The 24501-nt window shown below is 42.3% G+C and overlaps 1 protein-coding gene across 1 annotated transcript in view; it reads left to right on the forward strand.

The window, feature by feature from the left end:
- fibcd1a (fibrinogen C domain containing 1a) overlaps nucleotides 1-24501 on the forward strand; it is a 114177-nt gene that overhangs the window by 61816 nt on the left and 27860 nt on the right. Inside the window, exon 6 of the mRNA XM_029637233.2 lies at nucleotides 19466-19562. Coding sequence (XP_029493093.1) covers nucleotides 19466-19562 — 97 coding nt within the window. The remainder of the gene's footprint in view (nucleotides 1-19465; nucleotides 19563-24501) is intronic.

Consider the following 24501-nt stretch of genomic DNA (forward strand, 5'->3'; position numbering starts at 1 on the left):
GAGCATTTCTTATTGGAAAATTCCAAATAATCCCTCCCTGTTTTAGCCTGTTTCACTGTTACGCATTCCGTTTCTCTCCTCCACTTATTCCATGTTTCATCTAAAGCTTTTGCCACTTACAGAAAGTCTGATACATTCTCCAAATGGATGTTGGCAAGTCACATAATTTGAGTTGAGGTTCAAAGCTCTTGAACATCTTTGATTCTGTCAACACAAGTCAGACTTGACCCAACAGCAAATGAAAAGCTGAAGGTCTACCCCAATCTACCCCAATCTACCCCAATCGGCTTGTGACAGCACCTCAGTCTTGCTCCCTCTCTGTGTCCAAATAGAAAAACGTACAGCTTATTGGAGCTCGCTAAGCAGTTTATCAGTAATAGAAAAGGATTACAAGGGCTTCATTTGCAAAGGTAAGTAGAGCAGTGCTTTACAGGTGGCCTTTACTTCGTTTGGCTTGTTAGCACTGCATTTACGGTGTGGCTCCATAATCCTAAACAGGTTCAATTAACAGTGCCAGGCATTAAAGACCTTACTTTAAGTCCTACTCCAGTCTATTTTTCAGCTCATTTATCACCTGATTTACTTAACAAAAGGCACAACTCAATACGTGATCCAGGCATCCTCATGACATGGCACAAGTGGTGGGGAGGCCGAGTGGGGAGGCCGATCATCAGAGAACACCATCAGACCAACTCCTCGAATTGCCTCCCGATGAAGTTTTCACTTGTGTCTATTTTACTCAAAACAATTTTTTTCTACCCCATACATGTGTGTACATTACTCTATTCATATGTGGGATGTTGTTGTTCAACAGGAAAAGTTTTTCAAATTTGCTTTAAATTGCTTTGGAAAGGCCCAGGGAGACCACAGGCAGTTCAGAGTGAAAGAAAATAGTCTGCTATTTGGATCTTCAGACAATAGTAGATTGCCTTTCTCATGTTTAAAGACACAGCAATGGACATTATATACTGTCGTTTTTCGTCATGGAATAACTTATGCAGTTATGATACAGATATTCTTTGTTCCCCATTGTATTTCTGGTGTTTGGGAGACTGTGTACTTTAACATGTGCATTCATATGTGGTCATAACCGATCAGATGAACCTAATACTTTTATTGATCAAATCTGTATAGAGAATCATGAAGTGGCTTTTGCTGTGTGATCTATTTGAGAAAATGTACAGTTGGAATAAAAAGCCTTTGTTGTGGTGGAGTGATGCACTTTCTCTCTGAGGCTTTGAAAGCTGGCGTTGGTCAGCCAGAGAAAAAGTAGGGGTCATGACACACAAGGGGGTGCAGCAATCTTGCACAACAGAATGACGTCAATGGGAATGACTTTGGGCTAGAATGGTGCTGTGCTATTGGAAAGTGGTTTACGGGGACACTCTGTAGCCCATCTGTTTTTTGGGCTTGTTAACAGGCCTGTATGGAGCCTTGTGATGGAACTGGGTATGTTCTGTTGAGCAGAGGACTGTAGGGAAGAGCAATTTGTACAGCCAACGTGATGTACAGATTCATTTGAACCAATTTGCTACAGCATGATAATAATCCTGCGGCAACAGGAAATGTATTATTGTGTGGATTATAATTAATGGACATTCTTTGTAGGGGTTGATATATTTTCGCTAAGGCAAATCAAGTCTGACATTTTAAAGTGGAAATTACAAACTTTAGAAACTGCTTTAAAAGTTGAATACACAACAAGGAAAATTCTCAGAAATAAATTAAGATAAAATTAATATCCTACTTCTGTAACGACAACAGGAGCTTTGAAAATATGCCGACATTGTGTACTTGTGGAACTGTCAATATGTTGACTATTGTTGCTGGTAGTAGTAGTAGTTGTGGGCCAATAACTGAAAGTTCGCTGGTTTGAATATGACAAGGTGAAAAATATCTGTCAATGTGCGCTTGATCAAGGCACTTAACCCTAATTACTCTAGGGCAGGTATTCCCAAACTGGGATACGTACGTGCAACGTACGCGTGATTCACATTTAAAATATACAGTATATATTTTTTAAATGTAATGGTATTTAAAAAATACCTTTCTTCCCGTTTTCAAACAGTACATTTATATTTTCCAACTGGCTATACATTTGGGTGAGTTTTTTTCTCGCCTGAGTAGCCTCGTTTCAGTGCCAAAAATAATGTTCAGCGAAATAACAACACAATGTCAAATACATGTAGCCTAGTCAAATAATTACCATCCAATCACATGAACCATTACTCTCTTGCGGAAAACCTTCACTCTTGCACAGACATTTAGAAACGAATCATGACCTTTGAAAAATAAGCCATGGGAGTTTTTTGAGCGAGAATAAAGATGACTTTCGAGTAGTAAGACATGTACAAAAGCAACAGACACCATTAATAAGAAGGGACTAGAAGCGTCTTATATGGTGAGCTACCGAGTGGCTAGGACAGGCAAGCCCCATACTATTGTGGAGGACTTCATTCTTCCTGCTGCCGCGGATATGGCTGGGACAATGCTGGGGGAAAATGCCAAAAAGACTATGCAGACAATGCCTTCATCAAATATCACTGTTTCACGACGCATCAGTGACATGGCAGGAGATGTTTTGAAACAATTACTGCTTCTTATACAAGCCAGTAAATTATATGTGTTACATCTGGATGAGTCAACAGACATGGCGGGCCTGGCACAGCTCCTGGTATTTGTCCGTTACGTTTGTGGGAGGTCAATTAAGGAAGAGATCCTCATCTGCAAACCACTGGAAACCAGGACAACATGAGTGGATATTTTTTAAGTACTGAACAGCTTTGTGACATCAAATGGACTTTGGTGGTCAAGATGTGGTGGTATCTGTACTGATGGTGCAAAAGCCATGACAGAGAGACATAGTGGAGTGGGATCGCGTGTGCAAGCAGTTGCTCCCGACGCCACTTGGGTACACTGCAGCATCCACCGAGAGGCTCTTGCTGCCAAAGGAATGCCTGACAGCTTGAAAGACATTTTGAACACTACAGTGAAAACACTTCCGGCGCCGACAGAGATGGCCGCCTCGCTTCGCGGTCCTAAGAAACTGTGCATTATTTTGTTTTTTTATGTGTTATTTCTTAAATCTTAGGTTTTATTACATACAGTCAGGAGGAACTATTGGATATAAGTGCAACGTCAACTCACCAACATTACAACCAGGAATACGATTTTCCCGAAGCAGATCCTCTGTTTGGTCCACCACCCAGGACATTGGATCGGATCCCAACTGGCGATCCAAAACTACGGCGCCGCAGAAGGGGCAGATGGAGCGGTCTTCTGGTCAGGCTCCGTAGACGTGGACATCACGCACCGCTCCCGAGCATACTACTCACCAATGTCCAGTCTCTTGACAACAAGGTAGAACAAGAAGAAGGGCGGGGGTGTATGCCTTATGATTAACGAGATGTGGTGTGATCATAACAACATACAGGAACTCAAGTCCTTTTGTTCACCTGACCTAGAATTTCTTACAATCAAATGCCGACCCCATTATCTACCAAGAGAATTCTCTTCAATCATAATCACTGTTGTGTATATTCCCCCCCAAGCAGACACATCAACGGCCTTGAAAGAACTTAATTTGACTCTATATAACCTGGAAACCACATATCCCGAGGCTGCATTTATTGTAGCTGGGGATTTTAACAAGGCTAATCTGAAAACAAGGCTCCCTAAATTTTATCAGCATATCGATTGCGCGACCCGGGCTGGCAAAACCCTGGATCATTGTTATTCTAACTTCTGAGACGCATATAAAGCCCTCCCCCGCCCCCCTTTCGGAAAAGCTGACCACGACTCAATTTTGTTGCTCCCAGCCTACAGACAGAAACTAAAACAGGAAGCACCTGTGCTCAGGTCTGTTCAACGCTGGTCCGACCAATCGGATTCCACGCTTCAAGATTGCTTCGATCACGTGGACTGGGATATGTTCTGCATAGCATCGAACAATGACATTGATGAATACGGTGATTCGGTGAGCGAGTTTATTTGCACGTGCATCGGTGATGTTGTATCCACAGCGTCTATTAAAACAGTCCCCAACCAGAAACCGTGGATTGATGGCAGCATTCGCGCAAAACTGAAAGTGCGAACCACTGCTTTTAATCAGGGCAAGGTGACCGGAAACATGACCGAATACAAACAGTGTAGCTATTCCCGCCGCAGGGCAATCAAACAAGCTAAGCGTCAGTATAGAGACAAAGTAGAGTCGCAATTCAACGGCTCATGAGAGGTAAGTGGCAGGGTCTACAGTCAATCACGGACTACAAAGAAAAACCAGCCCCGCCGCGGACCTCGATGTCTTGCTCCCAGACAAATTAAACAACTTCTTTGCTTGCTTTGAGGACAATACAGTGCCACTGACACGGCCCGCTACCAAAACCTGCAGGCTCTTCTTCACTGCATCCAAAGTGAGTAAAACATTTAAACGTGTTAACCCTCGCAATGCTGCAGGCGCAGACGGCATCCCCAGCCGCGTCTTCAGAGCATGCGCAGACCAGCTGGCTGGTGTGTTTATGGACATATTCAATCAATCCTTATCCCAGTCAGCTGTTCCCACATACTTCAAGAGGGCCACCATTGTTCCTGTTCCCAAGAAAGCTAAGGTAACTGAGCTAAATGACTACCGCCCCGTAGCACTCATTTCCGTCATCATGAAGTGCTTTGAGAGACTAGTCAAGGACCATATCACCCCCACCCTACCTGACACCCTAGACCCACTCCAATTTGCTTACTGCCCCAATAGGTCCACAGACAACGCAATCGCAATCACACTGCACACTGCCCTAACCCATCTGGACAAGGAATACCTATGTAAGAATGCTGTTCATCGACCTCAGCTCAGCATTTAACACCATAGTACCCTCCAAACTCGTCATTAAGCTCGAGACCCTGGGTCTCGACCCCGCCTTGTGCAACTGGGTCCTGGACTTCCTGACGGGCCGCTTCCAGGTGGTGAGGGTAGGTAACAATATCTCCACCCCGCTGATCCTCAACACTGGGGTCCCACAAGGGTGCGTTCTCAGCCCCCTCCCTGTTCACCCATGACTGCATGGCCATGCACGCCTCCAACTCAATCATCAAGTTTGCAGACGACACTACAGTGGTCGGCTTGATTAACAACAACGACGAGATGGCCTACAGGGAGGAGGGGAGGGCACTCGAAGTGTGGTGTCAGGAAAATAACCTCACACTCAATGTCAACAAAACAAAGGAGACGATCGTGGACTTCAGGAAACAGCAGATGGAGCAGCCCCCTATGCACATCGACGGGACAGTAGTGGAGAAGGTGGGAAGTTTTAAGTTCCTCGGCATACACATCACAGACCAACTGAGATGGTCCACCTACACAGACAGCGTGGTAAAGAAGGTTCAGCAGCGCCTCTTCAACCTCAGGAGGCTGAAGAAATTTGGCTTGTCACCAAAAACACTCACAAACTTTTACAGATGCACAATCGAGAGCATCCTGTCGGACTGTATCACTGCCTGGTACGGCAACTGCTCCGCCCACAACCGCAAGGCTCTCCAGAGGGTAGTGAGGTCTGCACAACGCATCACCGAGGGCAAACTACCTGCCCTCCAGGACACCTATGCCACCCGATGTCACAGGAAGGCCTAAAAGATCATCAAGGACAACAACCACCCGAGCCACTGCTTGTTCACCCCGCTATCTTCCAGAAGGCGAGGTCAGTACAAGTGCATCAAAGCTGGGACCGAGAGACTGAAAAACAGCTTCTATCTCAAGGCCATCAGACTGTTAAACAGCCATCACTAACATTGAGGGGCTGCTGCAACATACTGACTCAACTCTAGCCACTTTAATAATGGAATAATTGATGTAATAAATGTATCACTAACCACTTTAAACAATGGCACTTATATAATGTTTACATACACTACATTACTCATCTCGTATGTATATACTGTACTCTATACCATCTACTGCATCTTGCCTATGCCGTTCGGCCATCACTCATTCATATATTTTCATGTACATATTCTTATTCATTCCTTTGCACTTGTGTGTATAAGGTAGTTGTTGTGAAATTGTTAGGTTAGATTACTTGTTAGATATTACTGCATGGTCGGAACTAGAAGCACAAGCATTTCGCTACACTGGCATTAACATCTGCTAACCAAGTGTATGTGACAAATAACATTTGATTTGATTTGTTTAACTTTGCTAAAGCAAGGCCTCTGAACTCTTGTGAATTTTCTGCATTATGCTATGATATGGGCAGCGACCATGTAACGCTTTTACAACATACAGAAGTGCGCTGGTTATCAAGGGGCAAAGTATTTAAACTTTTTTTTAAATTGAGAGACGAGCTTAAAGTTTTCTTTACTGACCATCATTTTCACTTGTCTGACCAACTGCATGATGACGGGTTTCTCACAAGACTGGCCGATCTGGGTGATGTTTATTCTCGCCTGAATGATCTGAATCTAGGATTACAGGGACTCTCCACAACTATATTCAATGTGTGGGACAAAATTGAGGCTATGATTAAGAAGTTGGAGATATTTTCTGTCTGCATTAAGAAGGACAACACATAGGTATTTCCATCATTGTATGATTTTTTTGTGTGCACATGAACTCAAGCTTCCGGACAATGTCAAATGTGATATTGCGAATCACCTGAGTGAGCTGGGTGCACAATTACCCAGGTACTTTCCTGAAACGGATGACACAAACAACTGGATTCGTTATCCCTTTCATGCCCTGCCTCCAGCCCACTTATCGATATCTGAACAAGAGAGCCTCATCAAAATTGCAAAAAGCTGGCCTCCCGGGTGGCGCAGTGGTCTAAGGCACTGCATCACAGTGCTAGTGAGCCCAAGCTCTGTCGCAGCCAGCCGCGACCGGAAGGTCTATAGGGCAACGCGCAATCGGCCTAGCTTCGTCCGGGTTAGGAAGGGTTTGGCTGGTAGGGATATCCTTGTCTCATCGCGCACTAGCGACTCCTGTGGTGGGCCGGGCGCAGTGCACGCTGACCAGGTCACTAGGTGTACGGTGTTTCCTCCGACACATTGGTGTGGCTGGCTTCCGGGTTGGATGCGCGCTGTGTTAAGAAGCAGTGCGGCTTGGTTGTGTTTCGGAGGACGCATGGCTCTCTACCTTTGTCTCTCCCGAGCCCTTACGGGAGTTGTAGTGATGAGACAAGACAGTAACTTCTAACAATTGGATACCATGAAAAAGGGGGAATAAATAAATAAAATTGCAATGTGAAAGTTTAATTTAAATCAGAAGCCACTGCCAGATTTCTGGATTGGGCTGCGCTCAGAGTTTCTTGCCTTGGAAAATCACACTGTTAAGACACTGATGCCCTTCGAAAACACGTACCTATGTGAGAGTGGATTCTCAGCTCTCACTAGCATGAAAACTAAATACAGGCACAGACTGTGTGTGGAAAATGATTTAAGACTGAAATTCTCTTGAATACAACCCAACATTGCAGAGTTATGTGCATCCTTTCAAGCACACCGCGTGGTGAGTTATTCACAATTTTTGATGAACAAATAAGGTTTTATATGTAAGATGACTAAATTATAAGCAAAATGATTGATTATTATTATATTATTATTTGTACCCTGGTCCTATAAGAGCTCTTTGTCACTTCCCATGAGCCGGATTGTGACAAAAAACAAATTCCTATGTTTAATAAATGTATCATATAGTGTGTGTGTGGCAGGCTTAACATGATGGCAAAAAAACTACATTTGAGAGTGCGCTGACCCTGGTGCTAGAGGGGGTATGCAGCTGGAGGTTGAATGTTTGAAGGGGTACAGGACTATAAAAAGTTTGGGAACCACTGCTGTAGGGTCACCTTTGTTAATGGCTGACACTGGCAGTGTGAAATAGGACAAATATAAGCACCCACCAAATTATAAGGAGTAGTCGTAGTAGCAGTAGTCTTAGTAAGAGTCGTTGTCTTAGTAGTAGTAGCAACAGTCTTAGTAACAGTAGTTCTATTAGTAGTAGACATAGTAGCAGTAGTCTTAGTAACAGTCAGTGGCAATTGTAGCATGGAAATCTTGGTGGGTCAAAAAGAAAAGTGGATTGCATGCCAGCACAGCCACTACACAACACTAAACAATATATTAATTTCACTATAATGGTGACAAATGGTTCCCACAAACTGTTAGCGCCTACATAAAGCTGTCTCAACAGCAGTCCCAACATCTTATCACTGCTACATTTGACTATCAGTGAAGCCTTGTCTGGCAGCAAAACAGTTAAATCAGCAAACTGAGATTAGGAGCAGTCCCTTTAAGAGTGTACCTCTAATCTCAGCTCGTTACATGTATAAAAGACACCTGGGAGCCAGAAATCTTTTTTTGATTGAGAGGGGGTCAAATACTTATTTCCCTCATTAAAATGCTAATCAATTTATAACATTTTTGACATGTGTTTTTCTGGATTTTTTTGTTGTTATTCTGTCTCTCATTGTTCAAATAAACCTACCATTAAAATTATAGACTGATCATTTCTTTGTCAGTGGGTAAATGTACAAAATCAGCAGGGGATCAAATACTTTTTTCCCTCACTGTAGCTGATATGGCTGACTTGCTTGGTCAAACTATGGCATAAGGGGACGACAAGTGGATAAGAGGCATTCCATAATTTAGATTAATACAGTGCCTTGCGAAAGTATTCGGCCCCCTTGAACTTTGCGACCTTTTGCCACATTTCAGGCTTCAAACATAAAGATATAAAACTGTATTTTTTTGTGAAGAATCAACAACAAGTGGGACACAATCATGAAGTGGAACGACATTTATTGGATATTTCAAACTTTTTTAACAAATCAAAAACTGAAAAATTGGGCGTGCAAAATTATTCAGCCCCTTTACTTTCAGTGCAGCAAACTCTCTCCAGAAGTTCAGTGAGGATCTCTGAATGATCCAATGTTGACCTAAATGACTAATGATGATAAATACAATCCACCTGTGTGTAATCAAGTCTCCATATAAATGCACCTGAGAGGAGGGGTCAGGAGACACTGTGGCCCCATCCGAGGACACCCCCGGACAGGGCCAAACAGGAAGTATATAACCCCACCCACTTTGCCAAAGCACAGCCCCCACACCACTAAATGTAATGTATTTGGCTAAGGTGTATGTAAACTTCCGACTTCAACTGTATAAGTGCCAACCACTGGTACCATTGGGGGGCATCTTTGAGAAGCATTCGATAGCCTTCAATAGTGGCTGTACTACAGAATTTTAAATCATTTTTTGTAAGAACATAGTATATGGGACTGATTTTAAGAAATGTTGCTTAATTAATCTGCTTAATATTATGGTGTTTCTATTCCAAGAAAAACAAAAAACCCTCTGGGATTCCGTTAGGATGGAACAGAAAATATGGTGTTATAGGACGGTCGGGAGTAGGCTACAGTACTTGGCTATTTAGCTAAAGAATCCCCATGTCATGTGGGCACGTGGGAGACCTGGGTTCAATTCCCTGATGGGGAGGAAGGAGTAGGCTGTCCTTGTAAGTAAGAATTTGTTCTTAACTGACTTGCCTAGTTAAGTAAAGGTTACACTTAGAGCATAATATTCCTACACCCTAATTGTGTAATTGTTGTCTAACCAATAACCAAACAGATATTCTAATTGATTTATGAAGACCAGTCCCCATGCTTGTCTCAGAGCAGTGCAAAACGGTGCTAAAATAGTTGTAGGCTATTGCTTCAAATTCTATTGCTTCTAACTTCAATATGCTCTTTAAATAAATAAAACCTACACCACTTAATGGTATATTATAATTCTGTACATGGTGTCCAGGTCAGGATAACCAAAACCTTTCTTTATTAAAGACTATCAGGAAGAATTTTGAGTACTGGGCTACAGTACAGAATGTTGAAAATGGCTACAGTACTGGGCTATTTAGTTAAAGAATCCCGGTGTCGTGGGAGACCTGGGTTCAATTCCTTGACAGGGAGGAAGGGTAGGCTGTCCTTGTAAATAAGAAATGATTCTTAATGCAACCGCTGTGTCAGATTTTTGTTTAATTCTGGAAAAAGCATACCATGCAATAACCTGAGGACGGAGCTCAGAGCCCAAACCAGCTAAAATAAATATCCGCTATGTTGCGCAGTCAACATTAGTCAGAAATAGCATTGTAAATACTCACTTACCTTTGATGACCTTCATCAGAATGCACTCCCAGGAATCCCAGTTCCACAATAAATGTTTGATTTGTTCAATAAAGTTAATAATTTATGTTCATATACCTCCTTTTGTTAGGGCGTTTGGTAAACTAATTGAAACGTGCGTGCAACTTCCAGCAGGAGAGGTTGGACGAAAATTCCAAAAAGTTATATTACTGGTCGTAGAAACATATCAAACGATGTATAGAATCAATCTTTAGGATGTTTTGGAGCTACCTCTCATGTGAATGTGCATGACTGAGCGTGTGACTGCTGGCAGACCTCTGACTCATTCCCCTCTCATTCAGCCCCCCTTCATAGTTGAAGCCTCAAACAACGTTCTAAAGACGGTTGACATCTAGTGGAAGCCTTAGGAAGTGCAACATAACCAATATCCCACTGGATCTTCAACAGAAGCTGAGTTGAAAAACTACAAACCTCAGATTTCCCACTTCCTGTTTGGATTTTTTCTCAGGTTTTTGCCTGCCATATGAGTTCTGTTATACTCACAGACATCATTCAACCAGTTTTAGAAAGTTCAGAGTGTTTTCTATCCAATACTACTAATAATATGCATGTATTAGCATCTGGGACTGAGTAGGCAGTTTACTCTGGGCACGCTTTTCATCCAAAAGTGAAAATGCTAACTAACTTGCCTAGTTAAATAAAGGTTACACTAAGAGCGTAACATTTCTACACCATAATTGCAGTCTAACCAATACCCAAATGGAGATTCAGTGAAAATAAAAATCTAACCGATTTATCAAGACCAGTCCCCAAATAGTCGCGCAGTGGTCTAAGGCCACCAGAGATTCTGGGTTCAAGCCCAGGCTCTGCCGCAGCCGGTCGCGACCGGGAGGCCCATGGGGAGGCGCACAATTGGCCCAGCGTTGTCCTGGTTAGGGAGTGCTTGGCCATCAGGGATATCCTTGTCTCATCGCGCACTAGCGACTCCTGTGGTGGGCCGGGCGACGTGCACGCTGACCAGGTCGCTAGTTGTATGGTGTTTCCTGCGACACACTGGTGCGGCTGGTTTCCCAGTTGGACATGTATTGTGTCAAGAAGCAGTGCGGCTTGGTTGGGTTGTGTTTCGGAGGACGCATGGCTTTCGAACTTCGCCTCCGTACGGGAGTTGCAGCGATGAGACAAGACAGTAACTACTACCAATTGGGGAGAAAAAGGGGGAAATAGTTGTAGGCTATTGCTTCAAATACTTTTGCTTCTAACTTCAATATGCTCTTTAAATAAATAAGACCTACACCACTTTTATCAGCACATTACTCAACACATCGCCTACAGTAAGCCTACAGTATATCGAAAAATATGACGTGACTCTCCACCAATAATTACATATAGAGGATTGGAGGATTTTAAATTCAAACCAAAAGCCGCCTCATCGATCTCCCGGTGGCGGCCGCCACGGATATCTGTAGCAACGTATTTTGCATTGGGATGCGGTGACAGCTGCTCTTCTGGAGAGGTCCCATCCACAATGTATCAAAATACTTGGTGTTGGTAAAGGTATATTGTCCTGCTAATAGCCCATAATGGCATATTATAATACTGTACATGGTGACCAGGTCAGGATAACCAAAGCATTTCTTTATTAAAGACTATCAGAATTAATGTTGGTACTTATTTATTTTGATCCAAAGCCATGAATTAGTGAGTCACTCAGCTTTATGTAGGTGCCGGGCTATATGTCTGTGCCATCAACTTGATAATATATAACGATATTTTGGAGGTTATTTAGTTTTTTTTAATGTAAATCAGTGATTTTAATCTGAATAAAGGCCCAAATAATATTTGTAAAGGCCAAAACATTTATTTCTGTTTTTAGAGGGAGAGAAACGCAGGACCAATTGTGCACCGCCCTGTGGGACTCCCAATCACGGTCCCAATACTTTTTGTTGTATTATTTGCTTTCTCTTTTCCGGTGTACTAAACTAAAATTGCAACCAATCACGGCCGGTTGTGATACAGCCAACCTAACTGAAGAAATACATTTGACGATAGAATTCTCAATAGAATTCTCCACCTACCCAAGTCTATTGTCCAGCTACCTGCTAACAGCCGTAATGGCCCTGTACAACGTAACCGTGTGTGTTTAAAACAGTATTTTCCAGTAAGCAACATTTTGTTTACCTTCATTAGACAACTTTGTTCCAATATTTTTGTAATTCATTGATATTTATTCCCAAAGTAATTCATTATAGATCCAGAACTAAATTAACATCGGCATTTTGAAATAGTATTTTTATCATTATTTTATTAACGAAAGCATAACACATTGTTTTAGTTTGAACTTGCAGACTGGCACTAAGAACAGCGGGAACATTTCCCTTGTCAGTGCCATTATTAGTGCAAAAGTGTTAAAGTGTTGCTCTATTGCTACCCAGTGTGGCGGCTCCTCCTCCCTTCCCCATGGGCTAGGTCCGTCTGTGCTCGGCACTGCGGGCCCATCCAGTGCCCCCTGCCCTCGTGCCTTGAACCTTGCACGCTTTCTGTAGATACAGCTGGAGAACTGCAAGGCAATCCCATTATGTGCAACTCGGGAGCCGTGACCAATATATATTGTCCTGCTATTAACAGGGTTAATAATATATATGTGAGAATATCCAAGGGGCTTTTATATAATTCTAAATTAATAGTAATAATAATAATAATCGCTTTGTTTAAAAAATAACAATATTTTGGAGTTTATTATATCTTTTTTTCAAATAACCTAAAATGAGCGAGAAAAAGGCCATTCTTGAACATGGGGTAAGACATTGTTACTAATTTGTAAATAAAGCCAGTCTGTTATTTATTTCAGTTTAGAGGGAGAGAAACCAGACCCATCTAATGGGTCTCCCAGTTGAGACCAGCACAGGTATTGAACCAGCATCTGTAGCAACACAACTTGCACTGCTATGCAGTGTCTTAGACATTGCACCACTCAGGCGCTGTACAACATGACCAGTCGGGAGTGGCCTACACTACTACAGTAAGAGCAAACTAATCATAACAAAATAGAAGAATAAAAACCTTAGTGTAACAACAGTTTTAGTAATAATACTGAAGTCGTGCACAATTATCAGTTTCTATTTAGGTTTATGTCGCCCATTCATTGTCAGTTAGAGACACAGTAGGACCCAAAAGCATAACCAGTGCTCTAACTCCCCCTTGCGCTGGTCTGGAGCAATGAAGATATGACGCAGGGTACCGTACTGAACCACAAATTACCTCTAAGTACCACAGCTTAATCACAAAACTTTTAGTGGAGCAGCCACTGTTGCTACCTAACATTAGTTGGCTACTAATACATCAAACTTGCCAGGCAGTATTATTAACTATCTGCTATCTAACTAACTAACCAATGCTTATTGACCTGATTATTCACATCATTCTTAGCTAAGTGATATATTCATTGTGTGTTTCAATCGACATTGTTCATTCTGGCTATCTACTCCGATTTCAGAGCACTCTCGCACATAATAACTGATTCGTTTACGAATGCTCAACACCCATTGAATATGGCCGATGTCAGTAAAAGTCGGTGAATAAAAGCCTAATTAAATTGTTGCCAGCAGCACAGTTACAGTCACCAACACTCTAGATAACATGAAAACAGCCTAACAAGCTCTACTAGGGCGAGTAAAATGGTCAGAGTGAGGTGTTCTCTCAGTCTCATTTGTGTCTGGAAGTAGCTAGCCAACATGGGTGCTTGACTGCCATTCTACTCCTTCGCCAGAGTGTCCAGTGTGAGCTCTGAACGCTCCGAATTTATGAACGGATAATCTGACAACGCTCTAGATTTACGAACGGCCAGAGCGCACTCTGGCACTCCAGATTGAATTTAGAACACAACCAAAATCGTAAAATGTTTAGCTAGTCAATTTTTATGCTAACAAGCTAGCAAGAGTTTGCATAGCAACAGCATCAACTTCCGGGAGACAGGTGAAGCTCTAGTACGCTCAACTGAAACGATACAGTTCGTTTACAGTTTACTAAAATGAACTAATAGTATATACTGTTGTATCTAGTATATTCAAACACCCATACTCATTAAGTATGTAGTATACGGTATTGTAACAACCCTGAGTTTATAAGCGCAGATATGACTCTGTCACACGAGCATGCTTTTGCGGCACAGTCGATAGCACGAAGGTCGAGGGTTCGAGACCTGCTCCCTGCTGTTTCATTACATTGGTGTCAGAAGTGTGATCCACGACAGTGTGTGTGCTTGGCATGTGAGCGCGTTACTATAAGACGTTGAGTCGCAAGCTAGCGCGAGGATGCGCTCTTTGAAAGGAGGGAGTAATGCAACGACCCTGGGTTTATAAGCACGGATATCGACTCTGCCGCTCAAGCACACTTTTGCGGCACAGTCGATAGCGTGCTGGACTTCGGGCTAGAAGGTCGAGGGTTCGAGACCTGCTCCCTGCCTGTTTCATTACACTATGTTAGTATGGGTATTCGAACACAGCTCAGGTTTGTATGCGGCATTATTAACTCAATGATATACTGTATATTGTTTTTTTTTACGTTGTTTAAAACTGATATGTGACACGTATTAATGCCAAAATAACATGCAAAACAGACAAGCCCCCCCACCAAAAAAAATGTGGGGCTCAAAACAGTGACGGGTTGCCACTGGTAACAGTAGTGGTATTAGTAGTAGTAGCAGTAGTAGTAGTCTAAGTAACAGTAGTGGTGTTAGTAATAGGCATGGTAGCAGTATTCTTTGTAACAGTAGTTGTATTAATTGTAGTAGCAGTAGTCTTAGTAACAGTAGTTGTGTTAGTAATAGGCATAGTAGCAGTAGTCTTAGTAACAGTAGTTGTGTTAATTGTAGTAGCAGTAGTCTTAGTAACAGTAGTTGTGTTAGTAATAGGCATAGTAGCAGTAGTCTTAGTAACAGTAGTTGTATTAATTGTAGTAGCAGTAGTCTTAGTAACAGTAGTTGTGTTAGTAATAGGCATAGTAGCAGTAGTCTTAGTAACAGTAGTTGTGTTAGTAATAGGCATAGTAGCAGTAGTCATAGTATCAGTTGTCTTAGTAACAGTAGTATTAGTAGTAGGCATAGTATCAGTTGTCTTAGTAACAGCAGTTTATTAGTAAAAGGCATAATAGTAGTAGTCTTAGTAACAGTAGTTGTATTAGTAATAGGCATAGTTGCAGTAGTCGTATCAGTAGTCTTAGTAACAGTAGTTGTAGTATTAGCAGTCGTAGTAGTATTAGCAGTCATTTAGGTCAGTGCAGCAGCTTCAGGAGAACGGATAAGTCCACTGTCTCAGTTGATTGACAGCTCTGGGGGAGTACAGTACGTTATCAAATCCGCCGTGTGGTGTCTAATATTCCCTGCCAGATTGACAAGAAGAGGGCATGTTTGTTGGCATTGGAAAGGCCTCTCCTTTTACAAACCAGAAGATTGGCATGCTATTCTACTCTGCCAGTATTGGCTGCTCCAAGAGTCTTCCTGGGAATATTCCAATGACATGATTTGATTATTGTGTTTTTGCACTGTGTGGTTTTGTTTGAGAAGTATGAATTCAGGCTTTCAACAGCTGAGCCAGCTGAGCCCTACAACACACCAAGTACACACCGCAGAAACTCAAGCCACAGACTTTCTAATGTCTCATGCTTGTGCATTAGGGTAATATGAAACTAGCTTTTAATAATCATTCTGAGTGCCGAGATTTGTGCCAAGGAGAAATATTATGTTTTGAGACATAATAAAAGGATGACAGAAGAAAACAATATCTATCAGATGCGATTGTAATTTTTTTGTTTTATAAACATTTATGCAGTATTTTCCTCCGAGTTGAATGAAACATATTCCTAAAGTGATTCATCTGGAACTTCTTATGTTATGAAAATCAACAAAGTGACATTCCATCATGACTTAAATATTCACCATCATTCTCAGGTCCCCTTTAATCTCTCCTAAAGTACACTGTATCTCTCGTCTTCTTCCAAATACAAACGTTTTGTAAGTGATTAGGAGTAGCCTAGTCCTATACTGTATGTACTGTAGCCAGCTCTTCCATCGTTGCCATGCGCCATCCCAACATCATTTCTATTTACCTATGTATACCCAGAACATTAGTAGGCATGTTTTGAGAACGTTAAAATGGCAAGCTTTCCCAGAACTTTGGAGGTTTCCATGGATGTTCCCATGACATGACTATGACTTTATCTCTATGAACATACGGATAACACATTCCAGAAACCATTGTCGCATGTCCTTCTACTAATGTTTATTCAATTAAGTTTTCATTTTAAAAACATTAATGGGATGTTGTCATTAGCTGGAAACCTAATTGGGCACGCAATGGAACGCTGTATAACTTTGTTGGAATGCTCTCTGTTTGCTGGGATGATGGGCCTACTAGACCATAGGAAAGTTACATTTGAATCCACAAGAGATTATCCACCACTGCCTCATGTCCATGGCAGCTGTACCATCCCAACATGCTGTTAATGAAGAGCTAAACTATGGGAGTCTGGAGTTCTCAACACATTCTGAGCAGAGCAGACCACACAAACACACCAGACAGATTGAGAGCGACGACTGACGATGGAATCAGTAGCCCTTTCTATGGCAAACGTTTAGTCATATTTCAGTCTTCCGTAATGTATATCAAGTGTAATATTGGGATGCAAATTCAAAATGTAATACATTTCAACTCTATATCTGACATGGTACAGGTGTCTTCTTTTTTTAAGCCCATAACCATGTGTGTGAGGTGTATACATTTGTTTCAAATTAGATTTGTTTGACTACAAAGAAAAACTCTGTGTGACCCTGATTCAGCCCACTGCAGTAAAAGGTTAAGCTCTTCTCACATACACAGGACACATTATTCAAGTGATTATGTGAACTAATACCATATTGTGGAATGTGTAAGAAGACCATGCCTCTTCCGATGCTGTGCCTGTCAGACAAAGTGTGTCATCTCTTTTTCTCCAAGATGCTGTCATCTAGCATGGCGCTTTACTGTGAATGACTGAATGACTGCTCTGTATTGGGGGCTGGCAAAGAGATTCATTGGAACAGGTGAAATTGCTTTCGGGACTCAGTCTTTACGGCAAGGCACAACAAACAGACACATCAGAGACAGGGGAGGGAGCGAGCAGTATACCCGCCCCTTTGGATTTTATGACACAATAACATATTTCTTTTTAGTGTTTACCCAGCATGTGGGGCTTTCGAGTCAGCGCTTTTCTCAGCAATGTTATTACAAGTGCCCCGTAGCTATACCCATCAATCATCCCCCAATTTCCCATCTCTCTATCTCTCCCAACACCCAGGACTGTGTCAGCCAGCCTGATATGCCAGCCCGGTTTCTTTATGCCGTCTGAACACCCCTTAATTTGAAGCCAACATCAGGCCCTCTGATGGGAATATTCATATCCCAGCTCATCAAATATTTATTAAAACATGAGAATTTGCCTTTATTTTAATCACCTGGTTTACACAAGGTGCCGTGGTGATTGGGACAGATTAAGCATCGAGAGGTGGCTAGTTGAGCATTTCCACAGATTAGAGTGAAGAAGTCAAATGTATTGGGTTTCGTGGTGGGTTGGAGGAGAGAACAGATTTATTCTCAGTGAGGCCTCTACATATTAATTTTGAATGTAGCCCGAAGCACCTGTCCAGAATGTTGGCATCCTTTATTGAGAGAATTAGGGTGTTTTCACAGATCTCATGACCAAGGTCAGCGCTCTTCAAAGTGTGCATGCTGCTACATGATTAAACACATCAAATGACATTGACCTAGCCATTAGCGCATTGAGCCAGTAACCAAAAGGTTGCTGGTTCAAAGAGCCGACAAGGTTAAAAACCTGTCGATGTGCCCTTGAGCAAGGCACTTAACCCTAATTTGCTATAGGGGCACTGTACTACTATGGCTGACCCTGTAAAACAACACATTTCACTGCACCTATCCTACTGCTATGGCTGACCCTGTAAAACAACACATTTCACTGCACCTATCCTACTGCTATGGCTGACCCTGTAAAACAACACATTTCACTGCACCTATCCTACTGCTATTGCTGACCCTGTAAAACAACACATTTCACTGCACCTATCTTACTGCTATGGCTGACCCTGTAAAACAACACATTTCACTGCACCTATCCTACTGCTATGGCTGACCCTGTAAAACAACACATTTCACTGCACCTATCCTGTGTACGGTATGTGACAGTAAAACATATGAATATTAAGAGGAATAGATGTACAGTTAGTCATTAGGCGCCACATGCTTTAAAAGAGCCTTGCCTTTAGTAACATTGATTACTTGAGCCTCTCCAATGGATCACTGATGACTGGGCTAGAGATGGGAATGCTATGAGGCATTTTTAGCAAAATACTCGGAGGAATAACGCTCTTACTGTATCACTATCATAATTACATTTCACATGGACGGGTCCTCTGTCACAACGTATTTGTTTTTCAGTCAACGTGTGTGTGGCCTCTCTCCTGGCTGTGGCTCCTTGGGTTGGTGGTGTGGAACATGTGAGAGAGGGGGGGGGGGGGGGGGCTCATTTAGGGGGGGGCTCATTTACATTGATGGCGACCCTTGCCTCCGCTGGCATTTTCATCGGCCATTGATCCAGTGCCTGACTGATTAATCGTCTATAAAGGGATCAGGAGTCAATTAGTGTCTGAAGCTCACTTCTAATTCCAGCCATGCATCAGCATCCTAGCAGCCTTACCAGGGACCACACAGTTTACACAGACTTTCTGGAGCTATTCACATTGTCAGGCATCCCAATATTGTGCCGTTTGAATGTTAAAATGTTTGTTTTCTCTTGATTTCAAAAGGACCGTTGCATACCAAAGACAAAGACCAACCTCTCAGAGGAAAGAGCATTGTTTTATGTTCGCTATGGGTTTTCGTAGCTTTCGGCATTTTTAAGAAAGCAAAATGAATTAAAGGATGATCGGAAACTTGTGACAGATGGTGTTTTGGTCTTGTTTCTAATGACAATCGAGCACAGTGTCTGAGACATTTAGGAGAAAGATATGTTGACGTGATATGGAATTTCCGATGGTATTTTCACTAAATGGGGCTGGCAAACCAACCATTCAAATTCATATTCCCTAGGCACCCAACAGAAGAAAACAGACTGAAACAGGTAGGGACTACTTGAGCTCATCCAATAAGATCATTTTCTGTTGCAATTTCATATGGTGTACACTAATTAATACAGCCCTGGATTAGGTTGCATTTGGGCATTCGTATTCACACAACAATATCCTGAAATGTTGTCATGGTAATAATATGGGGTGTTTCTTATGTTCTTCCTCCCAGGTCATTCAGCGCAGAGAGGACGGCGCAGTGAACTTCTTCCGAGCATGGGACGCATACCGCGACGGCTTCGGCAAGATCACAGGGGAGCACTGGCTTGGTGAGCACTGATATAAACAGGACCAGTACCATGTATGACATTGGTTCGATAACGCTTCACGTTCTTGTCACATTTCCAAAGTCTGCCCATGAAGAAAGGAGAACATTTTATTTAGGTGTGTAATACCAAAACCTCTTCTACACACTAGAACAACAATTTCAAGCAGACAAGACAGCTGAATCAAATTAACACCTACACAGAAGCTACACTGGGTTGTTGTGAAAATAGTAGGTATTTTACCTGTAACACCAGAAGCGTAGAAGCACAGAGTTACACTAAGCAGCTCCATCCTCTCAGGTTTCATTCATGAGTAGGAGTGTCTCACGCTCTGTAAAAGTTACACATCTGGTGTAGCAAACAACTTGGTCTTTTGCTTTAGCTGAGGATCTACAGAGAAGCCCAAAGGGACCAGCTGAGAGCAATTGCATGTGTGTGTGTGCGTGTGTGTGTGTGTGTGTGTGAAGATATAAAGAAGTTGAGTAGCTCTTTTCCTTGTGACATTTAATACTGGGTGTTGCTACCTCACCAAAAAGAAATCTGCATACGGTGTTTATATGTTTCATTTCTCAAGTTGCCTCTTTGGGACACTGACGCTTCAGGGGCATAATTGAGTTTGTTTCCTCTTGTACATTCCACCGATCAGGCTCTGGTCAAAAGTAGTGCACTATATAGCGAATAAGGGTGCCATTTGGGGATTGGACAGGGTGAGGCCCCCCGTTTGGCCCCAGCTCGTCCTCACTGTCTCTCCTCTTTGTGGTCTGAAATATGTGAATACAAGATTGTGTAGGTGGAGTGTAGTGTGTGCTTGCATGGGTGCTTGTGTGTTTTTTGTTTGCCCTCAGTGAGTGAACCGGAGCCCTAATTCAGGGTTGGAGGATTGGAAATGACAGTCCTGCCACAAAGCATCAGCATGTCCAGATTGAGTTCTCCAAGAGAGGAGCAGGAAAGAGGAAAATTGCTGCCCACCACATGTTATGAAAGTTATTTTACCTACAGGCACAGCAGAGCACTCTTTATGTACTGTGGGAAGCATCGAGGAGGAGGGGTTCAACAGACATGACAAATGTAAAACTTGATCAATATCGTAACTTTTGAGAGCATTCACTTTACGGCCACCATCTGTTTTGATCCAGGGTTTCAGTATGGGACCTGTCAGTAAATTGTACATAGATCCCATCCCTTGGATAAAGCTTTTCCCTTATCCAAATGCCTGAGAAGACTGTGGTCACCTCCACTTGGAAGATGATCCTACCTATCACACACACACACACACACACACACACACACACACACACACACACACACACACACACACACACTCACTCACTCACTCACTCACTCACTCACTCACTCACTCACTCACTCACTCACTCACTCACTCACACACACACTTAACACATTCTGCTGCTGAATCAAAAATATTATAAGTTTAAGTTAGCTGACTTATTACTGATATTATCCAAATAACTGTTTATGGTCGAAGCAATATGATCCTGCAGATTTATTTCAGGAAAATACTAATTTGTCTTGCAGCATAAGAATTTGCCTGAAATATGAAACTATGTGTTATTTTGATATTGTGTAGATATGAATATGAATATTTGTATTTTTAAGTCATCAAAGGGTATGTTTGAAAATGCAATTCCATATTTTTATTTGGTAAAGCATTAGCATATTCAGTCAAAACCAACCTAGCAGAGGACTTCAGATAAGCAATCTCTTTTATCAGTCATTTTCAAATGAATTTAAATTGGTGATCAAAAACTTAATACCAATATTCTCCTATAAAACTCAGAACCTTTACTCAGCATGCCAATATATGACCAGTGCCAACACATAGAGACACAAGCATGTAGACACAAACGTTAAGCTTCAGTTCCAGTGGTCTGCAAGGGTAGGAGGGATTATTGAATACCAAGTGGGGGGGACCTGACACAACTGCCATGATGTGATTATGACAGTCATAACATAACAACACGACACCTAACATAACTGCAGTCATTTTACCTGCCTGGCCTGTCAGCACATATTACATTCTTTTCTCCCAGTAATTAATTAATGACATGGGCCATGCCTGCCAATGCCTCCTGGCGTATTGATCACAGTCTGCATAGTAATGCCTTGTTGCTCATTAAGCACTGCATGCTGGAGAATGAGGGCCAGAGAGTGTGCTGCTAGCGATACAATCTCATCACTCTGCTCGTTTAGAAGAACACACGTCCCAGGGACAGGCAGGGACCAAATTTCCGCGAATGTCTTCATACTGAAAAATAACAGTCCATTAGAAGGTGTTTTAAGCACCTCTATTGTTAATGTATGAAGTGACATATTTCGATGAACTGGGTAGGCTACTGTTCTTGACCCAAATGTCTTTTGGGGATATGTTTTTTTGCCATAATACTCTATTTCAGCTATAGCAACTGATTAAAATGAGAAACTGTGAGGTGAGATTTTGGTCTTGCACCGATGAGATGAATGCCTAATTAATTTGACTGCATACTTTTTGCATTAACTTAAGAAGAGGCGAGTTGCGAGCCCAGGCTCTGTCGTAACCGGCCGCGACCGGGAGGTCCGTGGGGCGACGCACAATTGGCCTAGCGTCTGTCCAGGTTAGGGAGGGGTTGGCCGGTAGGGATATCCTTGTCTCATCGCGCACCAGCGTCTCCTGTGGTGGGCCGGGTGCAGTGCGCGCTAACCAGGGTTGCCAGGTGCACTGTGTTTCCTCCAACACATTGGTGCGGCTGGCTTCCGGGATGGATGCGCGCTGTGTTAAGAAGCAGTGCGGCTTGGTTGGGTTGTGTATCGGAGGATGCATGACTTTCAACCTTCGTCTCTCCCGAGCCTGTATGGGAGTTGTAGCGATGAGACAAGATAGTAGCTACTAAACAATTGGATACCACGAAATTGGGGAGAAAACGGGGTAAAATTCCAAAAAAAAGAAGGAAAAAAAGAAGAGGTGAGTAAATAAGGATAGCCGGTTAAGTTTTCACATCTGCCTGGGGTTTTCTTCCACCAATTTGAATTGCCATGATGTGGAGCATAAGGTCTGTTTTGGACTGGAATTCAAATAACTTTTTCACACTACTGAGCTAAGCCTAGCCGAGCTGTGCTGTGCTGTGCTGTGCTGGCCAGGTAGCCACCCTAGTTGCTGGAACTGGCTGCACAGCCACCACAGTTGCTGGAAAGGACAATGTGAAAAGAAAGCTTTGATAGCTTGAGGAACTAACAAAAAAGGGAGGGACTTACGTTCAGTAAGACACACTAATTTTCGTTTTCTGTTGCAAAACGTTTTAAAACATTTTCCGTTGCGTGCCGTAATGAACACGACCCAGGCTAGGGAAAACAGGCTAGTGGGATGTGGCCATGACAGGTTGTCTTGTCAGGCCGTTGCCCCTGTTTCACCTAATGGAATGCTGTCTCTGTAACTTCGTAATCCTTCTACAAACTCCCTGGTTTCTTTCTTTCTCGCTCACTTGTACTCTTTGTTTACATATTCAAATTTAGAGTTCAATTGATTTCAATTAGCTTAGATAAGCAATTTCATCCTTGGCGCATGATTCAGTCACCTTGCATCTCTTCCCATTAGAATTTGAACAACTACACAGAGAGTAGGATATGGAGTCTTTGCAGAATAGCTCTTCTCATACCACACTATGCAGCCCACTTTTTTTACTAATGGGTCCATTATAAACCACTGAACTCTGATGGGAAATGTGATAACAAGACTTTCTGCTGTTGATCATTACTTACATAATTCCTTTCTCTCAGGACTAACTGCTATTGTGGTAGTGATTGTTCTTTGTTTAAGCTAGCTGTTGTACTGTAGCTAGGTTTTTTAAATTGCCTAGATGATTTGTTGCCATCTTAAATACGCAAAGAGTGCCTTTTCTAAATATGAAAACACATATAGTGTAAATAGACTTTATTTCACAGCTAAGCGTTCTGCCCTTCATGTAGGTCTAAGCCCTTAGATCGGAATATCTCCTAAGCGAACATATGGAATTGTTTTAAGGTAGTCATACAATTTATCATTTAACCATTTGATTTGGAATTTTAGGAGCCCTGTAGGTCTAAAAATAATTTATAACAAAATGATTTGATAAAATATTGAATTTGTTCTTTACTGCTACAGCCCATAGAAACACATTGAATAACAATTGTGGCAAAACAGTCAAAAATAAATCATAAGGACTAAGATTTTGAAGTGTCTGTCCTATATCTAAGAGATACTGTATATATATAAAAAATGACCCATGTTTGGTCACATTATTCGTGACACTTTTTACCCCCTCACAACGTTGGGAGACGAGAAGCAAGCACAGGGAGTGAATATTTAATAAATAACGGACATGAAACAAAACAAGGGCCGTGTCTGGACAAGGGGAACAAAACGACATTAATGCAGACACGGGGAAGAAACTGAGGAAGTGACAGATATAGGGGAGGCAATCAATATATAATAGAGTCCAGGTGAGTCCCATGAAGCACAGATGTGCGCAATGATGGTGACAGGTGTGCGTAATGATGGGCCGCCCTCGAGCGCCAGAGAGCGGGAGCTGGAGCAGGCGTGACAGTTGCGCCATTTTTACAGCCCGGTATTGGGTTACCTTCAGATGACTGTGTGATTTGTAGCACAAAACAACCGACACTCGTGTTCGTGAGTCTCCCCTTTCGATATTGGTGACATAGTAGTTTGTAGCTCAAACGTTTCGGTCTGAATAGTTGGTTTTGTGAGAAGACCTCTTCACAATTAGGATGTCTGCGCCAGCAAGTTCTGTTGACTGCCGTAAAGCTTGTGGATGTTTTAGAGCGAAACAATCAACACTTATTGGTTTGTAGCTTTACAGACGATTTCGTGACTATTTTCTTGTCTGCATCTTCTCATGTGTAGAAAAAGACCGCTTTCACAAACTTTATATTGGCAGAAACAGGGGATTGA

The sequence above is a fragment of the Oncorhynchus nerka genome, linkage group LG27 (genome assembly GCF_034236695.1).
Source record: "Oncorhynchus nerka isolate Pitt River linkage group LG27, Oner_Uvic_2.0, whole genome shotgun sequence".
Taxonomy (NCBI): domain Eukaryota; kingdom Metazoa; phylum Chordata; class Actinopteri; order Salmoniformes; family Salmonidae; genus Oncorhynchus; species Oncorhynchus nerka.